The 22,685-nt window shown below is 43.0% G+C and overlaps 2 protein-coding genes across 3 annotated transcripts in view; one reads left to right on the forward strand and one right to left on the reverse strand.

Annotated features, from left to right (window-relative positions):
• NR3C2 (nuclear receptor subfamily 3 group C member 2) overlaps positions 1-1,300 on the reverse strand; it is a 189,402-nt gene extending 188,102 nt beyond the window's left edge. For both annotated transcript variants that reach the window (XM_030270212.4, XM_072927785.1), the window contains exon 1: positions 1,155-1,300. The gene's annotated coding sequence lies outside the window, so the exon portion shown is untranslated. The remainder of the gene's footprint in view (positions 1-1,154) is intronic.
• Positions 114-5,959, forward strand: LOC115495058 (uncharacterized). Its single transcript, XM_072928963.1, has 3 exons — positions 114-126; positions 737-1,393; positions 1,615-5,959. Exons 1-3 carry the CDS (start codon positions 114-116, stop codon positions 2,238-2,240), a joined length of 1,296 nt encoding a protein of 431 aa, XP_072785064.1. The 3' UTR covers positions 2,241-5,959.
• The last annotated feature ends 16,726 nt before the right edge of the window (positions 5,960-22,685 follow it).

A 22,685-nucleotide genomic window follows, 5' to 3' on the forward strand; every position in this document is an offset into this window, starting at 1 on the left:
CACAGGTGAGGTGCGCGGGGCGCGGCCGCCCCCGCCCGGTGCCCGCGCCGCGCCGGCGGCAGGGCCGGGCATCGCCTCTCCGCCGGCCCGGGGTTTCCGCCTGTCAGCGGCGCATGAATGCGCACCGTTCTGATGCAGCGGTGATTTACCCAGGGAAATTTTTAAAAATTAATATAATTAGGTGGAGGGAAAAAAAAAAAAGAAGAAAAATGTATGGGGGGAAAAAATTAAAAAATAAGGAGCGGAGGAACGACGACGGAGGAGCGCAGGAGGGTTCAAGGACTCGTCCTCCGCTTCCCGCCGGGCTGGCTCCGCTCCGCGGCAGCCGCGCATCCCGCCGGGCGCCCCGCCCGCTGCCTCCCGCCAGCCAGAGGAGCCGCCGGAACGACCCCTGGCCCCGAGGTTGCTGCCACCTCCTATTCCTCAGTGTCCCCCCTAGGTGCCTGGGTCCCGGCTGCAGGAATACCCATTTCCCAGACAAGCCTTAAAAAAAAAAAAAAAAAAAAAAAAGAAAAAAAAATAAAAGGAAAGGAAAAAAAGCCGCTGAGCAAACTTTCAGGCGATGCGCTCCCAACTCGCTCGCTAAATACCGCCCCCAGCCCCCGGTCAGCGGCCCCTGAAAGCCCCGCTCCCGGCCCCCGGTGCGCCCCACGGCCCGGCGGGGACAGTTCCACGGCCCCGCAGGGTGACAGCGGTGCCCCCGGGAGGGAGACGGGGGGCTGAGCCCGCCGGGCAGCGGCAGCGCCGGGCACCGCGCACCTTCTCCCGCAATCGCCCGTACGCGCCCGCAGGGACCCCGCGTGTGCTGCTGCGGGTTTGTACGGAGTCACGGCGAAAGCGCCAACATCCCTAGGATTTGGGGTGTCACGTGCCCCTCTCGTTTTCCTATTCTGCCAAATATCGACCCACACTCACGGGCCGAGGCGGCGGCTCCCAGCGCCCGCGGCGCGACCCGCGGAGGAGCAGCCGCCACCACCGCCGCGCTTCCCCGCGGGCGCTGGCGAGCAATGGACGTGTCCTTCCCGCGAAGTTTTCACGGATGGGGACGGGACTAGCCGTGACCTGGATACGCTGGCCGGTGTGTCGGACACCCGCCCCGCTGCCCCCCGCGCCGCTGCTCGCCCCGCGCAAGGCTCCGCGCTGCACTCACTCACCTCCCTTAGGACATGGTGGCGCGGCGGGGGGGGAAGGCGCGGCCCCCGGCTACTGGCAGCGAACCATCCGGGAGCCCGCACCGCCACCCAGAGTAGAAAAAAAAAAAAAAAAAAAAAAAAAGTAAGCGGAGGAAGCACCGGGAGCGCGGCCGGGCGGCGGGAGGGAGCTGCGGCGGCAGGCGGCGGGGTGCCCGCGGCTCGGCTCGGCTCGGCGGACAGCTCCCACCATGGACGCCTAGGTGGGTGGGTGTTCCCGAGGGTCACACCCTCGCCCGCCGGCAGAGGGGAACGGGGGGTGGATCCAGCACCGATGGGGGAGGAAGGAGGTTTTTTTTTTGGGGGGGGGGGGGGGGGGACGGCAAAAGAAGAGGGGGCGGAGAGGGAGGGAGAGAGACACCCTCCAAAAAAAAAAATCAAAAAACAAACCTGAAAAAAAAAAATCAAACTTATGTCATTCCAGGTAAAACTCCCATCTGCGCCACCAAGGAAGAGGAGGGAGGAGAGTGGCGAGGGTGTAAACTTTTTCCTCCCCTCCGCCCCCTCCGGTGTCTCCCGGCCCCTCGCAGCGCCCGGCGGCCGCGGCGCCCCCGCCGCCCCCTCTCGCGCCGCCCGCCCCGGCGGCTCCCGGCGCCGCGGGGTTTCTCACGCACGGAGCCCGCCGCCGCCGCGGTTCCTGGTTCGCGGAGCTGCCGGAGGAAGGGAAGGAGGGCGGGCGGCGGGGGAGGAGGAGTGTCTCCCCGTGCCCTTCCCCAGGCGGAGCGTCTCTCCCGGCCCTGGCGGCGGCGGCGGCGGCGGCGGCGGCGGAACACCCCTCCCCTCCCTGCTCCGACCGCCCCGCTTGGCCCCCGGCGGGCTGCGGGGAGCGGAGCGCCTCTGGACGGGATTGCGGGAGGAGGCTGCGCCCCCCCTCCCCGCCGGGCCTGCGCCTTCCATCCCCCAGTCCCCGCCGCTGCCGGGCGGGGGGAGCCGGTCCCCGCTGGCCCCCAGCGTGCCCTTGTGTCCCGGAATATGGGCAAGGAGCGGGAGCATCCACGCCGCGCTCGCGGGGCTGCGGTGGGGCAAACGCGCTCCGATTCCACACATTAACAGAAAAATTGGTGCTAACAGTGTTGCTGGTTTTAAAATAATATTTAATTTGTGCCTAAGGTCTTTTAGAACTGATTGTGTTTGAGTTCAGGGCATTAAATGTCTCTTCATTTAAACATCCTGAGGAAAAAAAATATGCATTGGAGGAATGAAAGTCTTGACCCTATTTTAATAGCCTCGATGCAAGTCTTTAAACGTGGGAAAGGGCTGCTCGCCAAGAATTTTACCTGTGCCGAAGTCTGTAGGATTGGGGCCTTGGAAAAGGCATTATTTTATCAGCTGTTGTTTGCATCTGTCAGAGTTTGTGGGTAACTTGATAAATGTTAAACAGGGAAGCAGAAAGTGCTGGTGAGGCCAGACTCGGAGATAACGGCACATTCAATAGCTTAATTTCACAATTAGTTTACTGTATTATTGGAAGCAAATCATATTTCACTGTGCCTACACTAGTGCTCTATTTTTAGCCATAATCTAGCTAAAAAGGAGGAACCTACTGAGATGTATTATAACATCGAATGTGAACAATTCTGTTCTCTCTCTTTTTACTCATTTCGTGTCATACATCTGGTTTGGAATACAGCTCATTTATTAATTGAACAGAACTACCGTGGATGGGCTGGAGGCTGCAATTCCAAGGCAGAGGAAAGTTTCACACAACTCTGCAAGGAACCCAGCAAGTTACAGCCATGCAAAAAGCATCCAAGCACACAGTCTGCTCTCCCAATAACTGGCCTAGCCAGAACAACTATTTTTTATTAATTTAGAATTACAGTGTATTTGCCTCTTTGGTTGCACTTTTTTTTTTTACTTTTCTTGATTTTTTTTTTCAGGGTAAAGCTGTAAATGAAAACGGCGTTTGAAATGCTTCGATGTAACCTTTGTGTTACATCATCTTTTTTATTGTATTTTTAAGAACAAAAAGGAAATATAAAATAAAATTGAAGGAATATACCGATCTACTGCCTTAGTACCAAACATTTGATCCCTTCCCTTTCCCCTGTGACACAGACAGAGATGGTTGCTGGAAGAATAAAGCACCTTTCACGGTATGTGCAAGATGCTCACAGTTTTTCCACAAATTCAGTAGAAACCTTATTTGTTTTCTGTTTGTGGTTCACAGGAGCACTTAGCTTTTTAGTGGTTGACACTATACCTATTTTTAGCAGCATTTTAACAGCTGTCACTAACAAATACGATCCCATCTTGAATGAGAAGGGGAGTTTATCTGTTTTATTTTAAAAAATCAGACTACGTAGTTGTCAGATTTTAAAATGCAATTTGGATCTTTATCTGTGAAGAGAAAAGGCTATATTTTCTCATTATGCCAATTCCATGGGGGAAAGAAAAGGGGGATGTGTAGTGGGCTTGATAAAGTAATGACAGGGCTTTGCAAGGTTTGGAAATAATGTTATTCAAAGGCATACAAATGTATATATAGCCCATTTCAGATTTGGTTAAAAGTGGTCCTGTTTTGCTGCCTTCTGCAGCTGTGTTGCGGTGGGGGAAGCTGCAAAGAATCAAGTCACAGTTTTCCAAGTAGGTCAAGAGGAGCAGCGCGGACACCTCCAATGACCAATTCTCTTCGCTCATACTAGATTTTCTATGAGGTTTACTCATGTCACATACATGATACTGAAAGCATCAGACAGACAAGTGTTAGGGCACTCTTGCAGCAGCTGTCATCTCTTTTCCTAAAGATAGGGGCAAATTTGCTATGGATAATTTATTACAAAACAAGATAATACTGGAACTCAGCAAGTGTCAAATTGTACATCCTCCTGTGCTTAGAAAAGTGAGCGAATTTGTGTTAGGGGCTGCAGGAGCAGCGATGTAGTGTAAAAGCAGCCTACTGTACTGTCTTACTTAGAGGTCATGTGCCCTATTTTGAGAACTGAACCAAAGCGGATGAAGTTTTGAGTCAGGTCCAACTAAGGCAGCTGGGCATTTCCCACTTCTCTCCAGCTCTAGCCCAGGAATGCAGGCAATCACATGGTCACACATATTATTCCTTTACCCGACATTACTCACCGTAGATTTAATTTTTGTGCCATTTGGCTCCTGTGGGTTTGATTAGTTGAGATTTGCAGCTGGTCAGAAGTAGTTGCATTTTGGGAAGACACCAGAAACACATTGGGGATGACAGGTGAGAATTTACTTTCCCTGACCAACAGATATGAATCTTCCAAGAGAGGAGTCCACAGTATTTTCTGACTTGCCAGTTAATTGTTTTAAAGCTAGTTTCCCAAGCCATGCTGGAAGTCTTTAGAATTCTTTACAAGATAAAATGTAAGTAAGCATGTTTTCTGTATGGTATGTTTATGTTCTCCAAGGTATCAATACTTTATCTATTTAGTCTAATTTTGAACAATTTTGTTGTCTAATTATAGAGAAATCCTTTAGCTGAGCAACAGAACATGTTCCCTTTTAACCTGTATTCTTTCTTTTCTACCTTTTTTTTCTTTTTCTTTTTTTTTTTTTGTTAATGCTCTTTAATGGCCGTGTTGTAACTGTGGTTGAACCACATCTAAGTATAGTACAAGTGCATTTCTAATGCACATTGGCATTAGAAACCACTTTCTTGTGCAAAGGGCCAAGACATGCATTTAAAAACATCTATTTCCAATGCATTTCAAATCACAGTTTTTATTGACTATTAGCACCAATAGTTTCATCTGCTTCAAAATAAAAACCTCCCACAGGGAGTTGCTTGTTGTGGATAATAGGTCCTGTAGAGAGTGGCAGGACAAGCAAAGCATGAAGAATAACACATGGGCAGTACTTTGTATTTTCTGGAGCTTTAATATTGTGACATATGTTTACATCATTTATAGTCAGCTTCTCTCTTGCACCATTTCTTGTACGAATATGCAATTTGTAAAAATAATTGTCATTGCCACAGAAAGCAGCCTTATCTCGATATTAATGAATTCCCAAGCAATAGAAGGTAGTGGCAGCTAATTGTATCTTAATATTTATCTACTACCTACTGGCATTTTTACAATATCAAATGGTAACTCATGCCGTAATCTGATAAAAATTTTGTAGTAACCATAATAGTACTGCCAAAAATAGTACTGTGCCAAAAACCCAGACACAGTGCTTAACAGCAGTAAAAAGTGCAAATAGCACCCTCCAGCACTTAATAAACATATCAAATGCAAATTGGAGGAAATTATTTAATCAGTCTATAGGCTAGTTAATTTTGATGATTATTCACAGTTCTAGTAGCAATACTTGAAGTGTGGAATAAGTTAGTACCAAAATTGTCATGACACCAAGGTCATAAGCAGAATTTGAAACTTGCTGCATAGAGGAAATTATCTTCCTGATTGAATGAAGGTGCAGCTTTAAAGCTCCTACATCAAAAGGAGAATTCTTATGTAATTTTACAGATTCTTTTATAATCCTGAAATTGCCTGCTCCCAGATATTATTCAATGGGAGATGGTTTGATATAAAACTGCATGATCAAATTAATATTGAGACTTGAAAAACATTTGTTGTCTACATTTTTTTAAAATCTGTATTTCCTGGAGAAAAGAGATTTTGGCTGGACTCTCCCCAAAGTGTACAATGAAGCAGAGACTGAGAAGAGCAATGCTGTGAAGCTAAGAGAGTGAGGAAGAAACATGTACAAGACAGAAAAGGAAAAGAAAAACCTATTAAATTTGGTGGAAGATGCACTGCTTTCCTAAATAAATTTTGTTGATTTTGTTCATATATTGAACTCTCGCTTCCTTTGTAGGCTATGATCCAGCTCGAGGAGCTCATTCAATGTGTCCCCTAGGCCCACACTGGGCAGTTGGTTTTGCACAACATGGAGAGTTGGTCCTTGCCAGATGCACATTGATTTACACAGGTTTGGTTAAAAAAGGAACCATAAGGCAGTGTTCTGAGTACATGTCCTAGCTTTGGAGATCAAAGTCACACCAGAATTTGTCTGCCCTAGACTAAATATCTGGTAATGAAACGTCATGCATTCCAGCATTTTCCCACTGAACTCAAGAGGACTTGGCTTACAAGTCACGAGGGAGAAATTTTGGCACATTAGATTGGTTTGTCCCTAGTAACTCACAGGTGAGGGTAGTATTCTCATCAACCCTATTGCCTGGCTGTGGTTCATTCTCTTCTGGTTTAAACCAACTCAGCTTGGTTTCCACAAAGGGTGCTCTCTCTATCAGTGCTTGTGCAATCCTGGCACTGCAGCATCCAAGAGCCACACAGACCCATTTCTTCTGAGTTCTAGAAAGAAGAGCAGCATTATCAGCATTTTATAAGCAGGGAGTGGAGGAACAAAGAGATTGCAGGGTTTATCTCATGCCACTAAGAAGGTTACAAAGTACAAAGATTATTACTTCCCAAATCACAATCACCACATTCCATTGAGGGACCAGGGTCCCTTTTCAGCCATGGCCTTCCCAGGGATGCTGCCTGAGCATGAGTGACATAGCCTTAAAACCCTTTTGGTTGTTGTCTGGGAAGGAAAACACGTGCTGTGCTTGAATGGAGTCATTATTGGAATGAATTTTAGAAACCCCATATTGCTGGGGCTTTTACCATATGGATTAGCAGCAGCCACTGAAGATTGATATTACCTTCCCTGCCTGCTCAAACCTGGTCAGAGGAGTCACATTCCATGAATACGCAAGAATTTCTGGCATGAATGCTTGTACATGCATATTTTGGCTCCCATGCATGTTGTTCATGCACTCACCACTTTGAACTCTGCTTTTCATGAGTAATTCTGACCAAAAAAACTCATTCCGTCATATATGTATCTAAAATGTAAACACATAAGATGCCAAATGGAAGTAATATCATAAGCTTTTTGTTATTTATTCATTTTTCATTCCATTCTCAGCCCTGGCTAGATGCTCACAGAGTGGAAATTATGTACCACTCTCAAGATTTCTAAAGGAAGATCAGCCAGGACTCAAAGGAAATCTTGTTTAAGAGTCAAAGTTGTTCCATGGTAGGACTCATAGAGGGTTTAGCAAACAAGAATTTCTCTTGACATGGTTCATTTATGTCCTCTATGCATGACTTAAAACTGAAAACATGAGCCTATCAGAAATCTTTTGTGTTCAACAGCTGCTTGTAAGACATGACTACTTCCAAATGTAAGAGCAGGTACTGATCCTTTTAATCTGGTTACTTTAGTCTTGCTCTAGGCAGAAGACACCTCTCACTGTGGTGCTAGCTCTGCAGGACTTCTCCAGTCCTAACCATTACTCTTATCTGTAAGAAGAATAAAAAAGACCACTGAAAGGTGATTAAGGTCCACTGTCCTTAACACAGGAGAGTTAAGGAAAGGTTCACTGTCCTTAACACAGGAGAGTTAAGGAAAGGTTCACTGTCCTTAACACAGGACAGTTAAGGAACTAGAGGTGCTGAGCTGTATTTGCATTATTTATACTATTATTTTATAGCCACAATAATAGTGATTGTAACATGATTTACAATGTTTCTCTATCAGGAGAGAAAGAATTAGACCTTCTTTTAGTGGGAATCATTAAAAAAAATGAATACATAAAGTAGGCAGTACAATCTGCCTGCACATTTTTATTTCAGAGCTTGTACTGAAGGGTGTCTAAGCAAGTGCTTCCTTGTAGATCTATTGTGGAGAGCAAATGAATCCCAGGGACTGTCGCTCCTTGTTGATCATCAGTGGGCGTAGATGCAGTAGATGTAAAGGTCTATGACTCACTGAGCTAGCTAAGGTGAAACCAGATGAGAGGAGATAATTGCACCATTATAAAAAGAATTATCATAGTTTGATTACAGAAAAAAAAATCTTCTAATGGTGCCATAACTCTTGGGAGCTAGAATATGAGATGGGACTGAAAGTGAGGAGTTCATGTCAAGGAATAGTAAAATGTCCCTTTTAATTGATCCATTCTAATTAGACATGCCAAAAAGATGATTTCAAGGATTGAAGGTATAATTGGTCAAAACAGCCTAAGGTACATCCCCATGCCAGTTCTGATTACAAAAAAAAAAAAAAAAAAAAAAAAAAAGACTAATCAAAGAGACGAATTGACAAGGACAAGAAATTTATAATTCCAGAGATTACTGGAATACTTCATGAATGAGATGATGCAACCTCCTGCCTTATGCATGAAAATAGATACTGAGTTTAAAAATTACCCATCTAGTCTGATGATCCATACATTGAAGAGTGAAAGAGAAGGGTTGCAGGTAATCTAGACTGATATGAGAAATTCTAATACTTACAGTGATATGAAGAATGCATTTCCTTTTGACAGACAGTGAAGATTTGGTGTCTGTAAGTCCAGAAACCATGTCTATAAAATGCAGAAAGTATTTGGGCAATTAAGAACAAAAAGGAAATGTGGTGTAAATTAATGGGCATCTTTATAGTTTACATGGAAACACTTGTCAGGATGGTTTCATACCTTATACATTATAAGCTGACTACAATTTAAGCTGCAAAAGCAGAATGAAGAAGACAATAAATTTTGAAGCACACTAACAAAAGCCTGTCATTTTCTCTTTCTATCTGTGTGTGTGTGGAGGTTTTAGTAGTGCTATATACTAAGATGAGTAGCAAAACTTGGGGAAGTACCAAGATTTGAAGCATCCCTTTGATAATTTCCACCTAGTCTGCAGCTTCAGAGGGGCAGATTGGCAGGAAGAAATTTGAAGCAGTTTTTCAGTATCACCTTTGGGGTTGTAACAAGGGGGAAACAGTCACAACTCTTATCCCAAAAGTTTATTTCCATGAAGGTGATTCAGAATTGGTGAAGACATAGCAGTTGGTGGTGGGAGGTAACTTTATATGGCTCACATGAAGTGAGAAAGGTGTTTCTTACAAGGTTCCTTACAGCCAACATTTGATTTGAGGCTCTCCAACACTATGTCCCAGTGGCCTTGGTAAAGAATGACACGACACTCCACTGTTGTTATGAATCAGTAGGGAGAGCAGTTCAGAGAAACCTCAGTTAAATGTGACAGATAAGAGAGTCCATCAAATTCGGTCCATCCTCCTTTGCTTCTGCTTCCCAGCTCCCTGCACCTCTGTAGGAGCTGAAAGGAAGAGGGAGACTCAGACTCGCATGTTACAAATCTTATCCAAAGCACATCTGTAAATTACAGCCTTTGCCTTCGAGTGTGCTCAGTGCTTACTTTTTGTTCACTGCAGCATTAGCCATATAGTGATGTTACTTCAGGGCTTGGTAGAACGTTATATTAAATATGATTCCAGATATTGGTGTGCACCCTCACTGTTTTTATTTGTTGGATTTAAAGTTAATAATATTCTGGCATAACCCTGGTCCAGGCAAATGGATTTATTTTTTTTAATGAGTTTTCCATAAGAAAAAAAACAGGAGATTTTTTCCCACTCAGTTAAGCTCATATATGGACATGAGGACTGTTCAAAATGCTGTTCACCACAGGAAAGCATTGGTAAGGCACTGATAGAGACAATCACATGCATCACAGAAGTTTCTGTCAGACAACAAAACGTTCCCACAGAGCAAGGAAGTTTATGCATTGATCCCATTAGGGGAGTTCTGCTTTCAGGGCAGTGCCACATCTGGAAACAAGAAGCTGCACCTTATTAGGATGATGAACAAACAAAGGGACATTGAGACTGTGAGAGGTTTGATGGGGTTTCTGTTGGATTGTAAGCTATAAGGTAAATCCCACTGCTCTGGTGGGATAGGTTTTGGGGCATCTTAAGGGGACAGGCAGTGACCAGATAAATGAGTGGCCCAGAGGATTAGGAGATGCCACTTCTCTGGGTTTTCCCCTTAAGTGTAAGTCTGTTTGCATTCAATGTTAGTAGTAATTTCTGAGTGACCTATACCCAGTCCTACTGTGGATCCTCAACTTTGATTTGGGGACGATGTATTTCAGTGTCTCTCTCTCACCCTCCATGGTGTGACTGATAAGTTCTGTCTGCTGAAGTGGTCCAGCCAAAAGCCATAGCCCTAGGAAAGGGGCTACAGTGGTTTTAGCCCTTCCTCAAGTGCCATGGGTTAAGAGCTTCTCTGGCATGGCATGAAGTGGTTTCACTCAGCTCTTAGGTTGCCAGTGGCTCTGGGTGTTTTGTCACAGGCTGGCAGGATCTCCTGAGTGATGCAGGGGATTTCTGCTTAGGAGAATATTTGGCTGATGAAGTGTTTGCGACTTCTTTGGGAATGCCCCCTCATGTGAGCATCTCAGGCCCAAGAAGCTGCAAATCTTACCCTGGCTCAGTGCTTGGCAGGATTTCTTTGTGGTTTTCTGCTTTGTCTTTAATAATACAGTGAAGCGAACCAACCATGTGCAAATATGTGCATATATATATATATATATATATATATATATATATATACATGCTTTATGCACATCTGGACTGTAGCCACTCTAAAAGCAAGTAAAACAAGTTAGAGTACATACATTACAGAAAGGTATGTCAGTTTATTTTACAGGCTACGTTAACTCCTGAGGAATCACACTTTGGTCCCTCTCCTGGTTTCTGGAGGAGACTTGTCTCTACACTGCTCTTTTCCATGCAACATGCATACACAATGTTTGCTGTCTTTGTTGTAAGGATATTCTGTTAGGACCAGGAAGAGAAAAAAAAGTTGGAAAGGCTGCTGTCATTTGCAATGTAGGCAGGGAAATGGTTTTAAGCCAACAATTAACACACCTGCAGTAGCTGACCCGAGGTTGGTAATGCACATTGTATCTGAAATAAAGCCTGAAGTTCCCTAGAAGAAACCAAAGAACTATGCAGAATTCTCCTGGGTTTTCCTACAGCTCTAAGTGCTGAAGATTAAATAGGTGATAAACGATGACTTGTGAAGAGCTTCATATTGCCAGATAGAGAAATCTCACAAGATCCAAACCCCAATATCCTATGGACATACATAGACAGAAAGACACAGATCTAATTTTTCCCTCAGTTATATGTCTGATCAGTAAGCAAAAAACTATACATACATAGCTAAGCAGAAGATACACATGCAGACATGTCTAGGTGCTTACTTTACTGAATCCATTATATAGCTTTGCAACATGCACCAAAATATGTGGAGATAAGTGTGGGGACAGAAAATCCAACCCTGACTATGTGTTATAAACAAATTTTTTTGCTTTGGGTTCAATATTCTAAAAAGCATGGTAGTGCCTTGGTATGTCATAGCATAGATTAGCAATAGAAAAAAGAGTTATTTTGTAAATTATTAGAATTTTGCTTTTCTACTGCTGTTTTAGCCTTTTTTTTTTTAATATCATTCTATGTTTGGTAAAAGTTTAGCATATCAGTGTAAATACAATGATAAATGCTAATTTTTAATTCTTTGAACAATACATTTTGTCAATGTTCTCTCTTTAGAAGAATTTGTTTATTTGAGAGGCAGTTTCAATAGCATGTGGCCGATTATTTTAATAAAACGAAGTGAGATCAATATCATGGAAGCAGAATTAAATATCTTTAAGAAGATGCTCACATCGTAATCCTTTGTATGTGGCTTTGTATTTTGAAGTGGAGAGATAAATAAAGGAGAATCACAGAATATGATTCCCCTATTCACTTGTATTCAGGAAGGTAAAGATTGCTTGAAATATGTCTGATGAAGCTGGGTTTTTCATAAAATAAAATAGAAGAGATTATTCAGTGAGCCCAAGAAAGCAGTCTTCCTGAAGGAGACAACCAAGAGGCTGCAGGTGATGTAAACAGATTATATTTCTTGGAGATTAAAGTGAGGATTCTGACATTTGAGAGACTATTAAAAAATGCACTGTGCTCACTATCATCTGTGGGGAGTATTGATTGCTGAGCTGTTTACTTGTAAAAGGAATTCTTTCTGGTCAAGTGATGCAATTTTAGGGAAGGAATGACCTCTGCAGGATGAAGGGGCATACAATTATAAATCATACCAAATGTGGTTGAAACTCTCCCACTGGCAAGAGAGAAAATCAAATTAAAGCAAATATTGTATTAAAGGAGTTTCAGTGGATGCCTTGGACAGCTCTGATTTTCATGTAAATATTCATTTAGACTGAAGTTTACTGCCTCCTCAGAATAATAGTGAAGAAAAGAAAAGCATATTTAATTGGAAAGGAAGGGAATGCCAAGGAAACAGATGAATTGCAACTCACTTTCTAGATTTTTTCCTGCAGATCTAGCAGCTATGGTAGCTCAGTGTCTTAAATTGTTCAAAAGAAAACAGTAATTGAACTTCAATCCATATAATTCAGGAAATCTTGCACTTTTTTTTTTTAATTTTTATTTTTCCTTTTAAAATCTTTTTTATGTCTTCCAGATTATTGCAGCTTTAGGTAATTTTCCTGTCAAGTCCTTTTGCATGTCCTTGTGGGAATTGCCTAGTGATTGACAGCTTTGATCTGGAAATTGTTGCAGCTAAACTGCTACAATTCATATGGAGAGAACTGCCAAATAATTTGACAGATAGGTGCCAAGAAATGACGTATGAGTATCTGTCAGACAAAGTTTTTTAGAGGAACCATCCTTTGAGTTTGGCTTCTGGTGGACTACAAAGAGCTGGCAGCACCCTGTTCTGCAGAGGCAAAGTGCTGGGATGGGCTATGGCTGCTGTAAGTAAATCCCTATAAACTCATCATCAGAAATCAGGAATTAAGGATTTTTCAGTGACGGCACCAGCTCACAGGCTAACACTTTTGCCTGAAAGAGTGTGAAATTGATGTAAAATATTTCCTGAAATGAAATGTTTAATAAGAAACATGGGAGTAAGTAGGGTTGTTTTATCTGAGCACTGCCCAAATCTAAGAGAAATCAAACATACTGTATTTCTGCTTGCTTTTTTTTTTTTTTTTTTTTTTTTGGCATTTGCACAAAAAAAAAAAAAATTAAAACCAGCCTAAAAGTTATAGAGATTTACCCTAACTGTAAGAATCAACAAAAGTCTAAATGTCATGGTAGGCTATCAGGCAACTGAGGCAACACATGTTCAAACCTAACTGAGTAAATATATTTTATTTGCATTTAACCTAATGCCTTGAAAATGGAGTTAACCTCGTAGTACTGAACTCAGGGCAGGTAGAAGGTCATTTCCCTAATCCAACAAATTGAGATGTCAACTCTGTAGCCTGAACTGTTCCATTCCTAAACCTTTTGTTGCATTTGTCTGTGTACGTGGAGGTTTAATGCAGCAGGGTATTGAAAATCTCATCAAGTTCAACAGAGTAAACCTTTAAAAGCGCTTTTCATCATTAAACATTCCCATGCTCTGTAATGTGCAAGGTAACGTGAGCATACTTTGAGGAGGATTTAAGCAGGAGAAAGTGTCCTGGTGCCTGAAGCTGGCAGTGTGCTAATTAAAGATGCACAAAAGAAAATTTAAGAGAGTAGGTTTTAGGAGGGAGGGAGGGAAGGAAGGAGACCATCCCTAACAGAAAGATGTGATGCTTCAGCTGCCGAGCCCAATCCGGGGAGCAGGAGTGCATAAATAGGAAGAGGCAGGAAAGAAGAAGTCACTTAACTGTGGGCTAAAGAAGAAAAATGTCTCCCAGGAGGTTTATTCTGGATGGATCATGGGAGCACGGAAGATGTCACTGAGAGCTCTCTGGGTTGTGCCTGTCCTGGAGTAAGTTAGAGGCACCAGTCAGACAAAAGAGAGAGATGATGTAGCAGCAAGGGAAACTAAGCATATTCATCAACATTTTAATAATATTTCCTGCAGTGTTATCCTCTCATAGCTTTTTCAATTATCCTCCCATATCCTCCCAAATTTCTTCTTCTAAACCAACCCATGATAGATTTTTCTAGGGTGGCCAGCTGAAAGTGGAGGTTTACAAGAAAGTCTGGAGCACAAAGAGCCTCTGCTGAGCTGTGGGATCTGGTTCTTGTTTGGTTCTGCCAAAGAGTCCCATTAGGACATTGCGTAGTTGTTTAAACCAATTTTTTCACAGGTTATCCTTAATTTAGTATTTTACAGACACTTGGCCATGAATTCTGGTTTTCAGACTCATGAGCAGCTACATCTGTAATGAACTCTGAATGCCTGAAACATTATGTAGTTGTAAATGCTCTGAGAAAAACAAATAATGACTCAGAACAGATGCTAAGAATAGTAGAAACCTTGGAACTATTCCCCACGTTTTAGATTTTTTTTCAAAATGTTGTTAATAGTATCACCTCAGTTTCCAGCATGCTGGGAAAATGAAACCATTGATGTTTGTAAAGCACTCAGGACTGGTAGTGGTGAGTGCCATTAGCAAATTACTCTGCCTGCTTTGTCTTGTCTACCTCATTCCTGTCTTCATGCTCCCTCTTTCAGTGTTAGACCCTTGCACTCTGCCCACTTGGCTGGTCCAAGGCTTGGTACCACGGTACTTGGTAGCAGGGACTGGTGGCAGGTCGGCTCCTGTCTTGCTTGTGCCGAAATCCCACCCTGACACATAGCTGGCTTCTGCTCTCCTGAAAAGCAGAGAGGTTCAGACGTGCTCCATGTGGCTGGCGTCCTCACAGGCAGCATCTGTTCAAGGCTATAGCAAATCCACATTGAGTGGATTCTATCACAATTTTTATAAAGCTCATCCTTTTGACCAAATGTGGGTAAACCTGCACAGAAACTGCACAGAGAAGCTGTTGTTTGACAGAGCTTCTTGTCCTTGCTCTGAAGTTATGGGAGTGTACTGGGTTTTTCAGCAGGAATCTTGTTCCTGTGTCTGCTCCTTAGAAACAGCTCAGCTAATTCAGCTGAAACTTGTATTTTAAAGTGAAAGCAAAGAGAAGAATTGACTCACTGTGAAGATGTTTTGTAGTATTTGGAAATGTCACACACAATTGGAAGTGGGCTCTTCAAAGAGGTTGGCAGCCCTATTAATATGTAAAACTACTGCTGTGCTGATATTAGCAGTGCAGGTAGGAGTGACGCATCTAAATGCACCCAAACTGGGTTCTTCTGGGTATAAGCTGAACAGAGAGATGCATTTTACCTCTGGGAGATTTGGAATGCAGAGAAAGTAAGCAAAATTTGCTTACTTGAGATCCTGAGGTGCCTGACAAAACCTGACAAAGGTTAGTCCTCCCTTGAGAAGGAGATCAGTTCCCAAAGTCCCTTCCAATCAAAAATTTTCCATCATATTTTCATCATTTAAACTTCTGAGTGTTTAATATTCTAGTTGCCAGGATGGTTATATTTGTCTGTAGTGGACCACTGCTGTCTATTTAGAATGCTGCTTTTGAATACCAGCTATGGCACACATTTTTAATTGATTGATCTTGGATTAGGGGGTTGAGAAACTTAAGGTAAGTTTCATAAAGTGTACTACGTGTAAGAGGGGTTATTTGAGGGTTATCTTTGCCACAAAATTGTTTAACCTTGCTGTGCATTCTTCTCATGATTTAAACTGCTCCGTATGGAGTTTGGATACCATCGCGATTCTAGCAACAAGAGCAATGACAATAGTAATATTCTGCCATTTCTAAGAACTACAGGGTAAACCCTAATAAATAACAGGCTAGATCTCAAAGCAATAAACATACCATGGTATGAAAATCATCTCTTTTCTCATAGATATAAAAGTTAAGTGTGATTTAATATTTCATGCCTTCATTGTATCAGTACCATCCTCCCAGCAATCACCCATGATAAACTGTTACACTATTTCGAACTGTGTATAATATTTAGTGTTTAGGAAGCAATGTATTTGAGAACAGTCAGACTGAAAATCTGTTCACAACAAAGATTTTTCAAGTGTCTCTATTCCTTGTGTGTGTATATATATATTTTTATATGTGTGTGTGTGTGTGTGTGTGTGTGTGTGTGTGTATGTGTGTGTGTATTGATTTTTGTTTTAAATTTAGAACCACTTAGGTTCTAAAGAAGTCAAGCAATATGCCCTCAGCACTAATGGCAAAACACTGAGAAAATGGAAGTTTGTTGTGAGTTCCGCATATGAAGTATGTGGTAAAAGTAAGAGAATGCAGACTGTGCGGGCCTGCTGCAAATCTCTGAATACACCCTGAAAAACTAAAGCACGCCAGAAATGTCTGGTTGCTTGTACAACTGGTTGCACAGCATTGACTCCCCTTTGGTCTAGCAGAGCTGTTGACCTGGACAATCTCTTTTAGTCTGAGTGGAGAAGCTACAATAAGGACTTTTAAAGTAAAAGCTTGAGAATAGGGAAAGATTGTCTTAGCATGCTTCTTCATAATAGCATGCCATAAAAAAATCCTGCCAAAAAATTATGCAGAGTAGTCTTTTGGGAATGTATGATGGTCTGAGAAAAAGGGGCTTTTCCCCGGCATGCGAAGGTGATCCCAACAACCTGAACCCCAAACCAGCCTTTCTAATTTGCCTGGTGACATTCCCTTTCTTCCCATTTCCTTCTGCACACCTGGGCCAAGGGGATATGGTGCCAAAAACTTTGTACCACAGAATTAGCACCTCCAGAGCAGAATCAGTGACAACAAAAATGTATGTGGTATTTCCTAACCACCTTCCCAGTCAAGCCGTAAAGAGGCTTCTTAGTGAGCAATAATTAGGTCTGATTGTGTTGGGAATCAGAGCAGATAAGTTATTAGCAAAACAGTTATACTAGGAGAATCAAATGATCTTTTTTTAATCACAATAGTCTGTTTTCCCAGGCATGATTTTTTTCTGTCTCTTTGTAGGCAGTGGTTAAAGAAGCAACATGGTTTCCTGTGAGCTCATAAAGATATACTATAGGGTAATAAACCTGAATAATATTCATTTCCATTTGTTATAATGATTGCAATAAATCTACAGGGCACAGATGAAAGAAATTGTACTAGCCTTACATCTCACAGAAGATAAAAAAGCTTCTCAAAAGGACAGAATGGAGTGTTTATTATGCCTTCTTAATTTTAAGTACATTTAAAAGAATTGCCATTTCCTTCTGTTGCCTCATTTACAAGCACCAAGTTAGGTAGTAATTATAAGATAATTCAGTAACACTCTAAAATAATGATTCAGCTAATTAATGCTGAATTACAGAGGCAGTCCTACACAGATACTTATAACACCCCCATTAACACTGACAGAGTTCATCATGATTATTCCAGCAATCACTGAAGGAACTGAATGTGATTAGACCTTATCTTGAAAGCATTTTTTTTTTCTTTTTAATAAAACTGTGGCCTTTTATAGAGTTGTCTCTGGCACAAGTGTCTTAGGGAGGAAATGGGGTAGAGAAACCTTCCTCCTACATGTATCAGTCACCTTCTGCAATGTTCATGATGGCTGTAGAGCCTAAACTGAGATACCAATGGAACCATGGCCAAAAAAGGGGGTAGTCTTTTGGCCATGAGCTGTGGACAAGAGTCATTTTGTCATCTGTGGTATCTTTGAATTTGGCTGAGGTTGGTGTAGGGCAGAGGACAGGAAGGGCTTCTGACCAAGGTCAGGTTTTGTTGCTTCGCACTCATGGTCAGCCTCAGTATCACAGGGCTCAGCATCCTTCTCTTTTATTTCTCCCATTTTGTCTGAAGAGTCAGTTATTCTGGATCACTGTCTTATATTTGCTGGAGCTCTGCATTTTGTAAATGATGTCACATTTGTACATGCTGCATTTGTGCCTCTCTGTGGGAAATGGAAAGGAGGCTATATGAAGGCTCTTAAAATAGACTCTGCTCTTTTTTTTTTTTTTTAATTGTTTATTTTAAAATGGGCAAGAATGTTATATATATAAAAAAAGTAGGTCTAGTAATTTTATTTGCATGGAGTGAAGCACAGGTCAGGGTAACACTGTGTATGACAAGGATTTCAAGACAGCATGCTCAGATGTCATAGAATCATGAAAGACTGGGTTGGAAGGGATGTTAAAGACCATGTAGTTCCAATGCCCTTGCCATGGGGCATTTCCACTAGCCCAGCTTCTTCAAAGCCCAATCCAGCCTGGCCTTGAACACTTTCAGGGCAGTCCTAAGCAAATTTTGTTGGTTTTACTACCTGCAAGTTGATGTCCGCATTTCAAATGAAGTATAACTCATTGCTGGCAGAAAGTACTCTAGAAATGACAGGAATCTACCCCTTTATGCCAGCTGCCTGGCATCGACTCCCCCGTGTGCTCTCTTTCACAGGCAGTATTTACAAGACTTTTATAAAGTCGCAGTGCTATTCCGCCCTATGGATCCGCACCCCCAAATGTTTAATGTGGGCTTGAGAAGAAAGAAGCTAGAAATTGTACCTAAATATACTGCTGGGAAATTGAATAGAAACTCTTCCAATTACGGGGCCTCGGCAAATACTTTTTGCCCCAAACTCGCGATTTTTTCGTTTCTAAGTGGGAGTTGTGCAGAGGCTAACGTGTGAAAACTCCCGCAGCGGGGCCCACGGGGCTTCCGCTCCCGCCAGCGGAGATCAGGCTCTCGGTGGAGGCAGGCCGAGAGTAGCACAGCGTGAGGTGGCAGCAGAGCTGTTTCAGCCTCCTGGTTCTGGCTGCAAGATTGGAATAGTCTGGCGATGGTCCTCGCTTCCCCGCGGGGGGCAATGGGTGATGGATCCGCGTGCTGGCACCGCGTCCGCGGCCCAGTCATCTCCAGCTGTCTGAGATGGCAGCCGGCTGGGTTAGGGCCAGTTCAGAGCTGGGCTTTTTGGTTTTTTTGGGTTACCAAAACCCCTTTCATGCTCGCCAGAGGATCTTAAAAATGCAATGCTATTGATACAGAGGCAAATTCAGGCTTGGCAGAAGAGAGTTGCTTTCACTTACATAAGGGCTGAATCTGCCTCCCGTTGTTTTAATGGCTGGTTACTTCCCCTCTCTTCAGTGTGAAAGTATTGCTGTCCCAGGCAGATAGAGGTATTACTAAAGCACATTCATTCAGCCCTCTGGAATCAGTAAAACCTGGAATGGGTTCAGGTGGAAAATTACAAGATCAAAATGAGGATCAAGGGTCTGATTGATACTGAACTCGAGGGACTGAGGCTCTGCTTGTGACTGTGCTGCAATCTGTGAGGCAATAACCTAATTTTCCCACTTTCTCTCTTGTCCATCTGCCAAAAGGGATGATAGTATTTTGTTTATCTATTTTACCTATTAGAGTAGAATATACACTGAAATGTAAGTAACAATAACAGAAAATTAAGCAAATGGGACTGGGAATTCAGACATTACAGAAGTGAGTAGAAAGAATCAAACCCAGTATCTCTTGAGAAAGGGAATAGAAATTCCAAATGCAGTTTGGAAAACAGCAATGAAAATCCTTTCTTAGATACATAGCTGAGGGCAGGTTTTGGGTATCACTTTCCTTTTCTTTGTCTATAAAAGCGGGATGGATTGGGGAAGAGCTGACTCCTGCCCAAGAGCTAGAGGTACAGAGCTTTAGTGGTCTGTTGGTGGCAGATGTTTTGCTAAAAGGGAAAGCCCTGCATGCAAACAGTGTAGTGCTTCTGTGACACCTGGAAATCCAAGGTGGCTGAGGTATTAGAAATGTTTTTGGAAATTCAGCGAGTGGTAACTATTTCCCAACAAAGGGATAAATTTATTCCCCAATGAAAGAACCATGGTCAGCCAAGGGAGAATTTCAGAGATCATGTATCTTTTGCAGGGACTAGTGAAAAAGTGGAAGAAATGGGCCAATCTGGCCCATGTAAAGATAAACAGTGATTAGAGAAAGGAAACAATCCAAGGAACAAGCTGGATTTGGCAAGAATACATCAACACTGTGTTTTCCAACTCTGCAAGTTTACAGCCCTTAGGCAAGACCAACTCCAGTGGAAAGCTTCAACCAGAAAACTGCAAACACTTTAAAAAACTGATGATAAGCTCTTTGGGAGCCTCTCTGGGAGGAAGATTCTTGTCTGGCAAAATGACTTGCATACTTCTGGCACTAAACAAACCACGTCTAACTATGGTAGTTCTGTGGTCACTCATTGCCACACTATTTCTCTGCCATAACCTGCACTAAGTGCGCAGTCCCTGCAGCAGAGCAGGCAGCTCTCCCCAGCTTGCCAACAGAAGGCAGAAGTTTAAATCTGGGTTTAAGGAAGGGTTCTTGATGAAATCCAGAATCACAAACCAAAGCCCTCTCTTGAAATTAGTTGTACAAGTCAGCAGGAAAGACTTTTATGTCAGTGATGCTGCCCAGCATCACTGCTGCATCAAGGGATGAGCATGATTTTGGGACTCAAGCAGCAGCCCACACCACAGGAGCAGCACCCCATATTCCCAGAATCCCTAAATGCAGCAGCCACTGCTTCCGTCCCCCACACTGGCTGTGCCCATCAAGCAGCCAACTCTGCTTGTCTTCCAACACACCTCTGCCACCAGCCATGTTGGCCAAGCAGCCACCCCCTGCCCCCGACAGCTTTTGTCACCCAGCCCCACGCAGACAGAAGTTCCAACTCCTTCTCTTCAACTGGATGTCAGCTCTTCCCTTTTGGATGGGGAAGAAACTTAGTGTCTTTTGGTGCCCCTCTTCCTTAATGAGGAAGATTTGGCCTCCCATGAACCAATGCTTTATGGGGCTGGAATCTCCAGCCTTGGAAAGATGGAGAGGGATTTTTTACAGGAGTGTGTAGTGATAGAATGAGCGGGAATGGCTTTAAACTGGAAGAAAGTAGGTTTAGGCTAAATATTTGGGAAAAATTCCTTACTGTTAGGATGATGAGACACTGGCAACAATTACGCAAAGAAATTTTGGATGCCCTATCCCTGGAAGTGTTCAAGGCCTTGTTGGATGGGGCTTTGAGCAATCTGATCTAGGGGAAAGTGTCCCTGGCCATGGCAGGGGTGTTGAAACTAGATGATCTTTAAGGTCCCTTCCAATTCAAACCCTTGTATGAATCTGTGGATCTCTCGGCTCTGGGGAGGTTGTATTCCCCATGGCTGCAGGAATGAAGTGCAGAAATAAGGATGTTAAATGCCAGTGAGGCTGGCTCTGAAGCCCACTGTTTATGGCATCCCTGGGCGGGAAGGAAATCCTCATTTCACTTGATCTCTTTTCAGAGAATTATTAAAATGTGAAATGTATCTAATGGAGTTTTCAGAGGAGCCAAGCTCGTACAACATTTAAGAATAAGATATCAGCACTACTGCAGAAGTCTGGGATGGCACATAGTGCTTAAAGGACAGTGAGGCAGGAATCTGGGGATACAGGCATCTGTGACAGTCCTGCTCCCTGGTCCTGTGAGGCAGGTGTGTCATTTGCCTGAGAATTCACAGGCAGTCTGTGAGGTAGGTAACTTGCCAGGGTTGAGGTTTGCTTCACTGGTATCTCCCAGATTAAAATATTCGTGTCACGGTGTCTTCTATACGCCTCTTGTGTTTGCCCCGAATGCAATGTGATTACCACCTTTGGATGTGCAGACACTAAATTATAGAAATAAAAAAAATCCATCCTTCCTCTTTCCAATGAGGCAAGGAGGTGTGACTTCCTGGTGACCACAGGTGCCAGCAGAGAGAGATGGAGGTAGGGGGAGCATGGGGTGGGATCAGTGCCTGTCATGACTTCTGTGAAATGAAACCTCCCCTTCAAGCAGCTATATGGATTCCCATTGGGGAAAAATTAGACTTTTTTTTCCCCTCTCCATGTTAAGACTCCCATTGTAGACCAACTTTTTGCTGAGCAGATCATACTGAGCTTGAGCCAGGTCTGGGTCCTCACTGTGTGTGTTTGTATCCACTAAATATGTGACCATCTTACCAAATCAACCCTTTTGTGGTTTCTGAACACCTCCTTAGGCCAACACACAGGCACTGCCTGCTTTTGTCATGTTTAAAGATTTTGTGCCTCTATGTTTTCACATGCTTTTTACAGATTCACTGGGAACTCTAAAGCGGTGACTTGTAGCTTGGTGTGATTTACCCTGTTGTTTTCTGCTGTGCAAAACTGTTTGTCAGTGGAGCTGCGATTTCAGGAGGATGTTTGCACAGAAATATAATGAGGCTTGGCTGGTCCTTGGGAGCAGGAGTGATTTTGAATGGCTGCTGACCTCGCGGGGAATCTGGGATGCAGTCAGGCAGAAACCACTGAGCTGGAAACAAAAACCTGGGGAAACTAACACAGGCTCTCCATCTTCTGCTCCGAGTTAGTAAAGAGATAGTTTGTCCAAAAGTCAGCAGCAAATGCTAGAAGATGTATTCATAGTTCTGCCTTTGAAAATTATTTTCAATAGTAATTCCACATTTTAAAATGGGTCTGCACTTCTTGGTGTTTGTGTAAACTGTTCACTTGCAAATGAGCTGGCCTTCTCTTTGGGTCTGTTCTAATGGCTAGCTTTGAGTTTGCTCTTTCTCCTTGGTGTGGATTAGACCCCTGCACAGGCTCTGCAAAGCAGAGGGTACTTTTACACTCTTGAAACTACAAAGATAAAGATTTATTTGTTTTATAGTCAGGTTTATTAGCTCTCATTCTGTTGACAGCTAGTAGCAATGACTTTCTGATTTCCACCGTCACGCAGCTACAGGCATGTATACAACTATGTATACAACTACAGGAAAAATATATGTAGGAGTTGTTTTTGAATCAGGAGCATGATAAAAC

Source organism: Taeniopygia guttata, chromosome 4 (genome assembly GCF_048771995.1).
Source record: "Taeniopygia guttata chromosome 4, bTaeGut7.mat, whole genome shotgun sequence".
NCBI classification, from domain to species: Eukaryota; Metazoa; Chordata; class Aves; order Passeriformes; family Estrildidae; genus Taeniopygia; species Taeniopygia guttata.